The sequence below is a fragment of the Anser cygnoides genome, chromosome 1 (assembly GCF_040182565.1).
Source record: "Anser cygnoides isolate HZ-2024a breed goose chromosome 1, Taihu_goose_T2T_genome, whole genome shotgun sequence".
Lineage (NCBI taxonomy): Eukaryota > Metazoa > Chordata > Aves > Anseriformes > Anatidae > Anser > Anser cygnoides.
Window position 1 is genome coordinate 67,092,797 of NC_089873.1, and position 14,378 is coordinate 67,107,174.

Sequence of the window (14,378 nt, forward strand, 5' to 3'; positions counted from 1 at the left end):
TAGGAACAACTAGTGGGGAAGAACAGGAGGTCTGAAGGGTGGACATTAGGATTTCTTTGTCAAGAAGGTAGGGATTAAAATTAAATACCTGAGAAGCAGAAATTGGAACTCAGAATGAAAATGGAAGTGGAGTAAGGAGCTTTGGATGGAAAAAGATAGGATTAGGACAAGGACTGTCTGGAAAGAGTGAATAAAAGGAAAAAAGAGTATGCATCCACCAGAGTACTGTATCCTTTCAGTGTCTGGCTCAGAATCCATGTTTTCAAGTCTCACCATTCAACAGCTGCCAGAAATCCACTGACCATGTCCCATTTCCCCTCCATGAGCATCTACACAGAAGATGACAACCTAGTGTTGCTATCAGTTAATCCATAAAGGTAAGTGGTACAGTTCTCTGCAGTGGATTTAAATGTTACAAATCTGTTGATAAATCAACATAATACACTATCTTAATTTCAGTTGACTTTGCAACCTTTGCAATGTTTTTATAACATAACATACAGTATACACATAGGAATAATTACTCAGAACTGAAATGGGACCATCTGTAGCAAAAAATGAAACATCTGCTTCACAGCAACAGCACATGATATTTTAGGACAGGAAGAGAGAATTATGGCATGTGAGCAGAGCAACAAGGGTAGTTAGGATAGCAATTTGTAATCCTGCAAACTGGGACTTGACCAGGATGTCAGAAGTTACCACACCCTTGCAGAAGTTGTTGTGTAGTCTCTAACAACTAAATGAAATGTAGCTCTCATTAGTATAAAGAAAATCCAGATTAAATTAAAGCCCTAATCACTTGAAAAATTATCACCAACTTAAAGATAACTTTTCAAAGAATTTGTGGTTTGCTTATCATTCTACTGACAGCATGACTTCAGAGTCATGCCTGTTCCTCAGAGACACAAATTGCCAGTAGAACAATTAATCCGCGCTGCCGTCCTAACTGCTTATAGTGCTCCGGAAGGACCATGCAGTCACACTCGGCTCCAGGGGTTTTAATGGCACCCCACCCAGATGCAGCAGCCTGCACAGATGTGTTACTTTGAGAGCTGAACTCTAAATTTGCCACTGAATAGTGAGAAGTATCATCAGAGTACTGTATCCACTCTGGCAAAAGTGATCTGGCAGCCTCCAAAGCAAATACGAAACAAATTACAGAAGCAACAAAACTAAATTACAAAGCCACATACTCCAGCAGGCTATACTGGCTCATTGCATTTAAAGGGATACTGCCCAATACATTTTTTAATTTTTTCTTTAGAAAAAGGTATTTTTGAGATGAGGAAAAACTTGAAATAGTTTTAAAAACTATCAACCATTTTTTAAAAAATGTGAACATTGTCTCTGACTGCTGGAAGCCCAAATGACTGAGTCACCATATACATAAAAACAGCTTGTAACAGAAGACTAAAAAAGACCACCCTAAGGTGACTGTCTGAGCTCAGAGAAATGTAAAAAGCAAAAAAGATGAAAAGTAAATTTAGTTTTAATTTGAGATTTTCTACAACACGGTATTTTTTTAAGTGACAGTGTCCCTTTAAGTAAGAATTATTTTGCTTATCTTAAAGCCACCATCAGTGATTTTGATGGAACTGTTATCTCTAAAGAGGCATTAGGAGGAGAAGGAAGGGGAGGATGGAGAGGTATAGTGGAAATAGCATTAAATGGGGAAAAGGATCTGTTAAGTGTCATTCAGCATCAACCCTTTTACAGCTCCTACTCTGGATCACACGGATATGGACCAGCCGTAATAGGCATACCTAGGAAGAGAATTTCAGAGCCTCTCTGCAGAAGACACCCCGGGAAGGAATGCCAGAAGGACTGAGCAGTGAACGAAGCACAGGGTTAATGGAGGACTATCACACCAAAATTACCACAGGGGAACTGGGCAACAAATCAGGTCTACTAAGGAGAAAAAGTCTTCCGTTTTGAAACCTGAGCCCATATGGGTATTCTTAATGAATGGCATGTGGCGTCAGGACAATTTGGAGTCATTCCCAACAGCTGGCTACAGATTTTTCTCCTCCTTCTGGAGGAGAAGACAAATGAAACAAGAGACTCAGATGACAACGCAACCTAGCAGAGTTTGCCTTCTCTTGGATACACTGACAGATTTGCTCATTTTAGAAGAATAGATTTGGGGTGACTAAATGAGCAAAGGGAATTTCAATTTTCCAGATGGACAAATGCTAAACAAATGCCATTTACAAACCAAAAGTTATCCACTTACTAAGGGATTCAGGAAGTAGCTTTAATTAAAGAAATGCAGAATGACAGCGCAGAGTGATGACATCATTATAGTCATCAAGTGAGGGGAAAAAATGGGCTAAACACTCATGTTTGGCACTTAAATGAGATATAAAAAAAAAAAAAACACAACGAAAACACAAAACACAACAACATAGCAAGAAGCTTATTAGATGTGTAATGCTGCAAATTGAGCTGACTGGAAACTGGTAGTAGATTGCACCAAAACTGACTGGAATTCTACCAGTAGATTCTCTCCTAACCCCGCGACAAGACAAAACAGGAACGAAGTCATCTACAACTATTTCCGAAGTCCGTTGAGGAAGCATTTTGTTAGATCATCAAAATACTCTGTTTCCTCAGGAAGAATCAAAAGGGGAAGAGGGAGGCAATGGCATAACTAATCCTTTAGGGTGCTGTTAGCTCTTGGGAGATGGTCAGTTCTGCAGTTCCCATTGTATTAGCATATTTTTCTGAAGAGTATTTGGATGGTAGAATTGGACTTGGCAAAGGAGAAGCAAAATCCAGAATGGCTTTCTACTTCCAGCATGGAAGGTGGCTGGAGTGAAAACAGTGAATACATTTTGAAATAATTAGCACTGTGGGAAATGGAAGAGGGAGCCTTACACATGGTTTGTGGAATATGCCAGGATCTCCTCTTCCTGAGCTGCAAAAGGGATTCTGCCAGTCATGTGCAAGGACTGTTTCTTCCTGTTTGTGAGCCAAGGATGGGAGAAGGAGGTAAAGGGAGGGGTGGGAAGGAGTGTCAGCAGGGTTAGTGTCAGCGAGAGGTTCAGCTATACATACCACCCAGATGCAAGTCGATGAGGTCACTGTAATAAGACTCTCCCCAATAGTCTATAACAAGGAATTGGTGAAGACAGTTATTGAATCAGATACCCACCCTAGCCCCACACAATCAAAGCAACATATGAGAAAGACATACAGACAGAAACAAAAAAGACAAACAACAAGAAACATGCAGCTATATACGTTTGCACATACATAGAATATATATAAAATTATGTGTCTCATTTATCCATATATGTACACATACACACATATATATATGTATCACAAACATACACATACACATATATATACGTGTCACAAACATATTGGGAAGATGAGGAGAAAATTCCCAGCAGGCAGGCAAGGACTTCCATGGAGAAAAATCAAAAGGTCTACACACAGACACTTCTCTTATTTCAGTCTGCACCAGTACTTGACACTGAAGTCTTTCCTGTTCTTGTCGAGAAAAGCAGAGCTATTCTTGTTGCTTTCATGCTGAGCAACATCAGAAGGAAAGACTAATTTCTTAGGTAAGCTGCAGGACAGGTATAAGCATTGATTTCTTGGCAGTGAGTGAGTGGAGGATGCGTGTGTATAGCAAACAAGTAAAAGGCACTGAGTGCTGACACAAATGACAAATACCTAAGTGTGGGAAGATGGGTTTCTGCTAATGACACAGTATCTGTGTCAGAGAAGAACCTCCATTTGTGTGTGTGAAACAGACATGCATGTCCACAGCTGCTAGAGACAGGTACACCACGAGTCTAGCACTATATAATCATTCTTTAGGGAAGAGACACATGGGAGTACAGAGAGCACTGTTTCTCACTGCATATGATTCACTTGATGAAAAGAGGTTGCTCTTAAATTTTTCAGTACTGATCTGACACTAAAAGACATTTTCCTAGCTCTTAAAAATGACTATCAAAGTTCATAAAGGAGAATAATGGAGAAGAAGAAAAAGGCTCATGAAATTTCAGTTGACATATTTTTTCAAGGTAATAATTGAAAAAGTGAAAAATCCACACAGGAAAACAGAAGTCATAACCATGTCCAGACAGGCGAATGCACTATAATACAAAGCACTGTTACATTAATAGTAATCCCACTCTTGGGACACTGCAGAAAAATAGGAAAATTCTTCACTGAGATTATCTTTCTTTACCTTGGCAGTGAAAAGCCATGATGCAAAAGAAAGGTTAAAAAAAGAAAAAAGAAAAAAGGGATGACAAAAGCTTAGAACACCTTGTATATGATAAACTTGCCACCTTAAATAGTTTATATTCCAGATCATTCTTACTATAAATGCAACTGCCAAAGGGTGAGACCTTCAAAGACATTAACAGAAAACTTATTAAGGCAATTAAGTAATCATAGGGTGTGAGACTATTTTCTGAATCAGAAACTAAATGTTAGATTGAGTATTCAGCTCTTTGAAGAACAGAAGGCCAACTGCACTTTCTCTGAGGCTTAGCCAATTTAAAAAAGAAAGAAGTTATAGAGGAAGGTGCGATTATCTTGTCAAAATTAAAGTCAGCAATGAACTCCAAAATGTTTCTGAGTGTGATTAGTTGAACAGCTAGTATCATCATATTCCAGCTTGAAAGCTATCAAGATAAGGACTGACATTCCTGGAAAGAGTACTGAGCTATTTGTACCTATTGCTAGGATCCAAATTAACTGTAGTCTCACAAGACACTGCTGTGAAGAATTTGACTATCTGCTCAGTATAAGTCACTTGACCAAAACATACTGAGGTTGAAACAAAATGGATGGAAAATAGAAGCAAAAAACGAAACAAAACAAAACAAAAGTAAATAAATTCTTACCCACAGTACTTTTTTTGTTCTTACCAGTCCAACTGAAAGACATATTTTTGTAAAACTGGGAAAAGGTCCAGAGGTCAGAGATATGAAAAGCTGAAGTTGATGGAAGACTTCTAAATAAAGAACTGAAATGCTTTACTGAGAGAAAAGATAACTAACAGTCAACTTGATAAAAGATGATAAATGACATTGAAAAGTTGTTCAGATGGCCTTGTCTATCTGTTTCTACAACAGAAAAAGAAGAGAATCATTACAAAATATAAAATTATGTTTCTTCTGTTAGGAATTTCAAATATCTAGTAGTAGGAAACTACTACTAATACTGCAAGAACCTTCATATTTAAATGCATGAGATTGGTTCTTTCCCTACAGGGAGGGAAGCCAAATAACCTATTCATTACAGAGCCCAATATCATCTCCAAGAACAGTTAATACTGGTTGGTCTCTATGGGACAGCCATTACTTTGATCCTGCATTGCAATCCTTCTCCATTTACGTGGACAGAGAATGTGCATGGGACACACAATTCCCACCCTCCCCTCTTTCTTCCCCTTGCACAAGCTTATTAAAAGGAATATATATATATATACACACACATATATACATATACATATATACATATATATATATATATATATATTCAGATGACAACAACACTGCCCTTCCCCTATTTTAGATTTTGTTTATACAGTTTAATTAGGGAAGAATTGATCAGGGACAAGAGCATTACTCCACACCTTCACACAAGGGTCCTGCTGAATGCAGTGGTCACTGTTAGGTGAGTATCTTAAGACAACGCAGATGAGAAGAAAATTATGATGCCCTCCTGAACAATTAATGGATATTGGAGGCAGAAATTAATTGTACTTATGGAAAGTGATGTCACAGACTAGAAAATAAGAAGAAATTTGGTTATTTTATTGCAAACATATTTAAAATGTCTGTGCAAGATTAGCTAGAGAGGTAAAGAATGGTGTTCATTTTTAATCTTATGTTTCAGTCAACATAGGTTGTAACATGCATTTTTTTTTTTTCTCTCAACAGAATGTGGGAAAATTTCTTGTTAATCCCTGGAAATAACTGCAAGAGTTGGAGCTTGTGAATTCTTTATGATGAAGTTAAGCTTCTGTAACTAGAAGCAAAACATATCCTATGGCCTTCCTGAAGAAAAGAGATTCATTTTGCAATGTGACCGACAATTTAATAATTCTGCTAGGAAATTCACAAATATACAAGCTCATCTAAGACTGCTTCATTTTGGGAGAGCTGGAAGTGAGGTGTTATACAAGGGTTTAAGTCTGCAGCCTTCCATACAAAATAGCAGCTCTTACTCTTGGTCGTATTTTGCCCTTTCTGGACTTTTTTTAGATTATTGTGAAGAATGTTCTCTCAGCTGCTAAGATTTCCCACTTGTGCTGACATGTCTTACTTACATGAATGTCATTTAGCAGCTGACTAATCAAGATGGAGTTCCAGATGGAAAGAAGAAAAGTGAAACGAAGGATTAGAATTAAGCGGTGGGGTTAGTAAGTGCAGTAACTGGCAGGCCAGCCATCAGAGTGGGGCAAGCTACACAGAAATACACAGCATAAGGAAGAAGGCACCACCACAGAGAAGGAGTTGTTGCACAAGGTTACTTTTTGAACCCACACATTAAAAAGCCAGTCAGACCACAAAACCACTGAAGTCATCAAGATTGTTTTGCACATGTGTAGAACTTAATTGCTTTGGTAACCATTCAGACCTGCTGCTTTGGCATGCCTTTATGGAGCACCAAGCACAAACAAACTTGGCGAAGTAGTAATCAGTGGGACGTCTCGACATTTTCTCTGGTGAACCTTCACTGCTTAATCTAGTACCATCTTCACAAGCATAGTGGTCACTCTTCAATGCAAGCAACAAGACAAATCATTTTTCCAGTACCTGTTCCACTTTTACCATTTGTGATTTCTGATCCTTGTAATCAGGTACATAATCCTGGTCTTGTCAGATATATGCATACTGCATTTGCCTGTTGGATATTTGACTCCGTGAAAGTAAGGATTTTTTTTTCCAGATTATTATACTACGATCAGCATTACCTCAACCAAGTACTCCTCCACTTATGTTTTGCCAGATCAGGTGAAACTCATTCAGTGTAATTTCAAGTACACATAGCATTCCTTTAACAGCTTGACATGGATACCTTTCAGTACACATTTGCATTTCTGCTCTGCACAACTTTGTCAAAAGTAGCCAGTGTGCTGGGCTGTGCAGTGAGGAAGATGTTCTGTGATGGTCCCTTGTAAGGACACTGCCTTGATAATCCAACACAGTAGAGAAAGCACACACAATTTTGTAATTACTTTCTGAATGTACAAACAGCGTTCTCCTACTGTGACAGCTTTATGTGAATTGCAGCTAGGAAACCTCTGCAGTTTTCTAGCTGTAATATCCAGTAATACGCAGAAATAGAAATCCACTACTAATAATTGGAGGATTACCTCCTGAGCCTCAGCCAAAGACAAGTGAACTAAGTCTCTGCTGTTAGGTAAGCCTCAAGATTAGAAGAAATGTGAGAACAACAAGCCCTCAGAAAGATAGAAGAAAAGGGAGAACAGATTCACACTGGACTCTTAATTCTAGGGTATAATGGTCCAATTACCTCTAAAATCCAAGCAGCTATGGACTACTGCACAAGCATTCGATAAGAACATATTAAAAAGCAAACCAAGCTCTGCTGGATACCTGCTTCTCCCCGAAGGGCCTTCTCCACAGCAACCCCTCTCTCCTCCAGTTGTCTCTGCTTCTCTTCTACTTGTTCAAGCTGCCGCTGGATGATCTGTTCAGAAAAGAAGGGAGTAGAACCTCACCAACAGTGATTCTGATCTGTCAGCAGTACTTATCTAGCACTAAGTGACTTCAGCCAAATCAGCATTTTGAAAAACAAGTATTTGCATTCAAGAATACAGTGCTTTGAAAGCTAGCATCACAGTCCCCTCCGGTGAGGACACCCTCACGCCCTGCATCCTAGCATTTTGTTTTTACAGATACCTGGATACTCACTTATTTGTTACAACTGTAATCCCGTTCCTAAACAATAAAGTGAAAGGTGTTGCCATCCAGTCAGCTGATCCCCTACCTTGAGTTTTAAACAAATTCCATCTCCTACAGATGGTGCCAGCAGATTCTCTAGTGATTGAAGGTTAATTCGGTAACGCTGCACCCACTAGCATAATTTAGCAAAGCAATCATTGGCGCAGACTCATCAGGTATGATCTTACTACCACTATTTGTTTCAGTGAACGGTACCACACTCATCTCCTGGTAGGAAGGTGCTATGGTCATTATTTGTCTTTTTTTTTTTCGCTGCAAAACTATTATGACAAGTTTCAGTAATTCTTCCCATGTCTGTGACATGGTACCAAATTTGATAGACAGAGTAGGAGTAGAGGCAATTGTAGAAACAGAGGAAAGTTCTGGTTCTGGTTCCTCTTTTGATACACTCAGAGGAATGTCAGGATCGTGGTGTTTTCATATGGAGTTAATTTCCTGCCATGACAAGAAGACTGTGAGACACTACCTGAGCTCTATGTAACCTCTTTAGCTCTTCTTGCTTGGCTTGTCTACGAGCAGCTTTCTGTACTCGCCGAGTCAGCTTAGCATTCAGCTCTTCTTCTGTGTAGGCTCTCTAAAGGAAGAAAAAACAGGAGATTTTATTTCCATGCCCAGAGGTATGGGGGGAGGGAAAACCATTTTCTCTTCCAAAATCTCAGAAGGGAGGTGTTCTGTCTTTGCCATGACTGTGACAAAAATCAAGCTTCTGTAAGCAAAGGTGTTCACAGTGCAGTGAGCAAAAATTTCAGGGTCAAATCAGGAGTGAAGAAGCATATAAGCCAACTGCAAAGCTGTGATTTTCTATGATGTCCCATTTCTGTCTACCATTGCTATATGGAACTTCTCCACAAAGATCAAATACATTTTTAACCTATTTCTCAATAGATTTAGCCTAATGAACTTAGTTAAATCAATAAGACTACCATATAAGTAAGTCACCTTTATTTCATTTTAGAAGAGGGTATAAGGCACATCTACATGAACAGTTACAGCAGCATAAGCTAAGAAATTAATATAGACTATTGTAGCTACATAGGTATTCCACTCTTCTGACATAAAATATTTTATTCTGGAGCAAGAACATCTGTATTTGAGAGTTATGCTAATATAAGTGGTAATGACTGCCTGTGTAAATTTGTGCAATTTTCCTCTGAATCAAGAAGGCAAAAATATATTTGAAAGCAGAATGATGTTCTGGTGTGAGAGGAGAAATCCCATCTCAAGAACCATGCCACAAAACTGTCCGGTATAAAACAGAGCAAACAATCTCTTAACTAAAACTAGAATATTACAACACCAGAAGCCATTCAATACGAGAAATCCTGTGTTTATAGAGATAGAAAGGTATTTCTTCCTCTTCTTTTCTCCCAAGAAAACTAGTTTAAAAATACATAAATCTAATTTTTTAACGTTACTGAAATGGAGTTTAGTACCTTTTCAGGTAATTAGTTTGTTGTGTTGTAATCTAAGGTGGGCTTCCTTTCATATATTTCAAGAGCACTGAAGGAACTTCACAATTGCATTAAACAAACCATAGTGAAGAGAAGAACTTTCTTCTCTTCCCACATACATGTATGTGGTCTTTATGGGACAGCTGGACACAGATGTCTTCCACTTCTGGTGAGATCTCCATTGATAGGCAAGTTTAAGGACAAAACGTTAAGACAGACCACCCCATAAATTTGCTTTATCTAGTTATTGCACAACCACACTGATCACTCTATCTCTGTTTTACTGTTCTCAGTGAGTAGAGGTTTTTAACATAGGACCATGTCTCTACTAAAAATTCCTAAGAGAGGTGATCAGCAAGCACTATTGTTAGAGCTCCAAGAAGTTTAATCTTTGCTTTCTCTTTTTTAATGCAAGATCTACAATGATATCCAAATCAGAAGGAAAAGTCACACAGGGTGTGAATTTCCTACCCCCCTTAACACTGGTGTGACTGTGAAGACAGGACAATAACAATTTCAGAAAGCAGCAGCATTCCTGAAATAGAAATGTAATTTCTATCTTGATTTTAGCTTGATACAAAATTTTACTGAGATTTCAGTAAACCCAAGAATTCTGAAGGACAATTTTGAAGGAAAGCATGAAAATTCACTTAAACTCATGTTCTAAATATTAAAAACAAAACACATTCATCTTTAATAGCCTAGATACCCAATTTGTTCTGAAGCTTAAAGATCACCCACATCACTCTGTACAGTGCTGCACTGCTGTGCACTGGTAATTGCATGCATTCTAACAAGTCAGACAATTTGGAGCTCAATGCATTTTTGGTAGATAACCTCTACAAAGATTTTTCTGCCCATGTCTGCTAACATCTCACGCATGCACAGTCAATGTTTGTGATGTTAGTGTACATGTGACGGGTAGCTATGGATTCGATGGGTTAATATAGGGACATACATGCAACAATGGCCAACTAGTGGGAATGGAGACACTACCTTTGACGAATATGATCTCTTGAATGCCAAGGCGTGTGGTACATAAATCGACTTTAAAGGGGGAATGGTAAAGGAAAAAAAATAAAAATAAAAATAAAAAACATACAAAATGAAGCAAAATCAGTTCAACATCGAAAACAGATGCACAGTTAAAAAAAAAAAAAAGACAAAACTGTTTTTAAATGCAATGTAGAATTGTGCAAATGCTGAACGTGGCCCAGATTGGTTAAGCAAAATGGAACTTCTGTCCACAAAATCAAGTTCCTAGCACTCCTCCAAGGTAGCACTCCAGGCAAGTAGCTTTGGTAACCTCTTTCAAGATGCAGTCAACCTGAAAATACTTTATTCTAGAGGAATTCTTTGGCCTTTATCCACCTATGGATTTAATGTCTGCTGAGGAAGTAAGCGTACATACACATACAAAGTTTTGGCTTACGATCTGGAATAATGGCTTGTTTGCTGGGGGATGTTTGGTCTGAACCTGCTCATTCAATCACATGTTACTCTGTCATGCAACTTTCCATTCAGACTTTTTACAACCTCTTCTGGAAGCGGTGTTTATTTCATGGTTTTAAATAATCTCTACTTCATAGAAATAATTTTCCTCATTGCTTTCTGACTGGAGAAACACCAAATGGGCTCAGAGTGGGTTACATGTCCTACATTAGGGGAATCTCCCTGTCTAAAAAGAGAACCTCCAGGGAGCCTGAGGAGCTAAAATTAGGAGAAGAAAAGAAAAAAGAAGGGGAAAAAATAGAGAGAAAACATGAGATGTTCATGAGGAGAGGAGGAGAGGAGAAGACTACTACCTTCTCTACCCAAGAACATTCTAAGTTACATTGCACCCAAATATAAGGCAAGTAAACTAGCTAGGGTCTGTGAGAGAGGTGAATTTCCCTTGAGCCATGAAGTACAGAGGGCATTGTGCCATTCTGGGCAAACAGCCAGCATTTTGCATTTTCACATTCAATTAACTACAAACAGTCACAAATGAAAAGCCACAGAACAACTTAAGCACGTATGCAAACACCAGTAAAAAAACAAACTACCTGCGGCAGTGAAACAGTATCACAACTGATCACAGTATCACAACTGCACAGGAACAATGACAAACAGGCACAATGACACACACCTACACACAAGGAACCCACAGGGCATTCACATTAGGAATTCATTACAGGATACTTCTCTTGAAAGACACTACCCTAAACAGCTCTGAAGTAATTCACTGCTGATCACAAAGAACAGGCTACACAGAGCAAGCTGTCTGGGAAGCAAGCTCACTATAATTACTGAAAAAGCAGCACAAGCAAGATTTCAGTTTAGTGAAGGGGTTCACATAAAAGTTATGCTCCACAGAAGAAGTAGACTTTTACCCACAATAAGTAGCAGGTAGTTTGTAACTTAGAAAACATAACATTCCCACCCCAAATCTGTACAGACACAGTTTTGTCAGTCCCAAAGTTCAGTTACATTTCTTCTGACAGCAGCGCATTCCAGTGTTTGCACGTGTGTTTTACATCCTTCGACAGGATGCAGTAAAATTAGGTAAGTGGAGTTCTCATATTTATTCTCTCTAAATACATTTATACTTAAAAAATATTCCTTTAGAAAACAGGCAGATGCTGAGCACAGAAATTCTTTGTAAGTTCAGCAACAGCAAAGAGGAGAAAATGAGATGCTGCTGCAAAACTGGTAAGATATTTTGAGTATTAGGATTCTCGCTATCTGACAGCTATCCCCACAAAGCCTAGTGACGGTATCTTTTTCTGCAAAAGCCATTTTAAATGAAAGTAGCTCAGCACAGAAAAAAAAGGGCAATACCCAAGGCATCATCAAGGCATACCCAAGTCTGAAAACAGGTGTGTGCCTTACTGAAGCCCCGCTTCCTCCTGAAGGAGCATAGAAGGCAGAACAGTACCTCTGTAACTCTTATCTGAACCCCCTGTATTGCACTTCTGTTCTTTGCTAGCCACGGGTACCTCATTCTTCTGCATCTCTTGGAAAATGCAGAATTTCTCATGAAACGCCTTGAGGGCATGCAAGGAGGAATGAAAGGGGGAGAGAAAAAAGGGAATCAAATAAAACAAAATAATCTTCCTCTCAGATCAACTAGAGAGAGAGAGAGAGAGAGAGAGACTGAAAGGGAGGTAAGTAAATACAGAGAATTCCTACTTATTTCATCAATTTCTTCTACCAGTCTTAAATTTGTTAGTTTAACTAATTCATTCCACTATATGTACATAGAAAGCCTTTCCTATGACATTTCCATTTGCAGTACTTTCAATACCTTTGCCATCTGAGACAAGTATCAACTAGATCCTGCTATTTGAGACTGATTTCTGTAACACTGCATGAAAGGTTTGAGACAGGAGGTACAGACCACTGTGTTCATGACACTACCCTCTGAGATAATCTCTTCTTCCTGTGATTTTTAACAGGTGGACCAGGCACCACCAGGAAATGATAGGAAGAACCAGTTTTTCATTCTTAGGCCTTAGCATTCTGTGGGGCCACTGAAATCTGAACTTATTCCTCTAAACCTTGCAAGGTCTGCCTAGCAGAGCTTAGAAGCTAGTAAGAATGGAAGAAGTAGAGCAGATCCTTACATTTTCTACCAGTAGTGGAATAGTGCCATTCTAAAAATGAAATAAATAACTTAAAAGCATCTAATTTTGGCACTTAGCTCTCAGCATATTTTTTTCACGTTGCAAAAATGTATTTTTCTCTCTGGCCTTTTTTGAGGTTGTACTGGTGTCTCCTCTGTTCTCTTCAATAACTTCCTTAAAGCACCACTTAAAGTGAAACTATTTTGGCTAGAAAGCTGTTGATACATCTTACACCATCATTGCACTAGCTAGGGAAGGTCACTCAGAAATAAGAAAAAACTTCCTCAGAAGAAGCAGAGTTTACAACAGACCACACTGGAATGAAGACACCAGGCTAAGAGCAATTACTATATACTGGGATTTCATAAGGAATCACTAGATATTTCATCTTCACATTTGTTATCTTCAAAACAGACATATGGAAACACTTAGGAACTACCAAGAAATCCTCAAACAAAACAGGGTCAAAGCGGGAGAGACGAGTGATTTGTCCTCTAAGACAAGAAGGTACTAATTTACACCGTACACATTCTCTTCTCCCAGGAAAAATATGGCAATCTGCATGAGTTGCAAACCGCAACCTACAGCTTACCTTTTGGTTGACAACCTGTCTTGACTGTGCTCTTGAGGCATGAACAAGTATATTCCTGCCTGCAGTTTGCTTGGAATTCTACCACATCAATCTATCAAAGAGGCTGGTAAAACAATGTTCTAAAATTGGATCCTTACAACAAGCGAGGACTATCTCATTGTTACTTTTTTTGCAATAACATTGCAGCTAGTGAAAGTACTCTTCTGACACTAAATTTTTGTTTTCCATAGGTTATTGGCATGCTCATAACAGGAACAAAATTCACTATTCAGACTGTGATACTCAGTTGTAAAGTAATGTCACAGTGAGACAGCAGATCCTTCATACAATAACAGTAGGGAGTAGCTTGTAATTGTGAAAACAAGTGAAACCAACTTATTTGGGATAGAACAGCCAGTCAGCTTCCAGGAAAGCCTGCTCCACAAAAGAAAAAGTAAGGATGACAAAATAAATCACACATCTTTCCGCCATGGTTCTGAGCCTCTGATCTACATGATTACAGGATCCCTCTAAAATGCATTCTCCCCCCTGCCTACCTCTCGCTTGGATTTCTGGGAGGAGCGTTCCAGAATATCGTCACTGGAGAGGTCAGAGTCCTCCGAAAAACTCAGGTGCCGACGGAGCTGCAAATCTGAGAAGCCAGGAATAAAAAGGGGAAGTTAGAAAAACAGTGACACTACAACAATGTATTTCTCCCCATAAACATTTCAGAATTCGGTAAGCTGTTTGACTCAACTTCAAAAATACAGTCGTAAGCAGTCTC

At 38.8% G+C, this 14,378-nt stretch overlaps 1 protein-coding gene across 19 annotated transcripts in view; it reads right to left on the reverse strand.

Moving 5' to 3' along the window:
* The window catches only part of MICAL3 (microtubule associated monooxygenase, calponin and LIM domain containing 3), a 168,453-nt gene that overhangs the window by 16,239 nt on the left and 137,836 nt on the right, over window positions 1-14,378 (reverse strand). For 14 of the 19 annotated variants that reach the window (XM_048045907.2, XM_066998892.1, XM_066998846.1 and 11 more), the window contains 4 exons: window positions 14,152-14,246; window positions 10,415-10,465; window positions 8,434-8,541; window positions 7,599-7,692 (listed from right to left, as the gene is read on the reverse strand). In XM_048045907.2, coding sequence (XP_047901864.2) covers window positions 7,599-7,692; window positions 8,434-8,541; window positions 10,415-10,465; window positions 14,152-14,246 — 348 coding nt within the window. Of the gene's footprint in view, window positions 1-3,060; window positions 3,112-7,598; window positions 7,693-8,433; window positions 8,542-10,414; window positions 10,466-14,151; window positions 14,247-14,378 lie in introns of all 19 variants that reach the window. The other 5 variants (XM_048081462.2, XM_048046756.2, XM_066998816.1 and 2 more) reach the window with 2 other exon arrangements.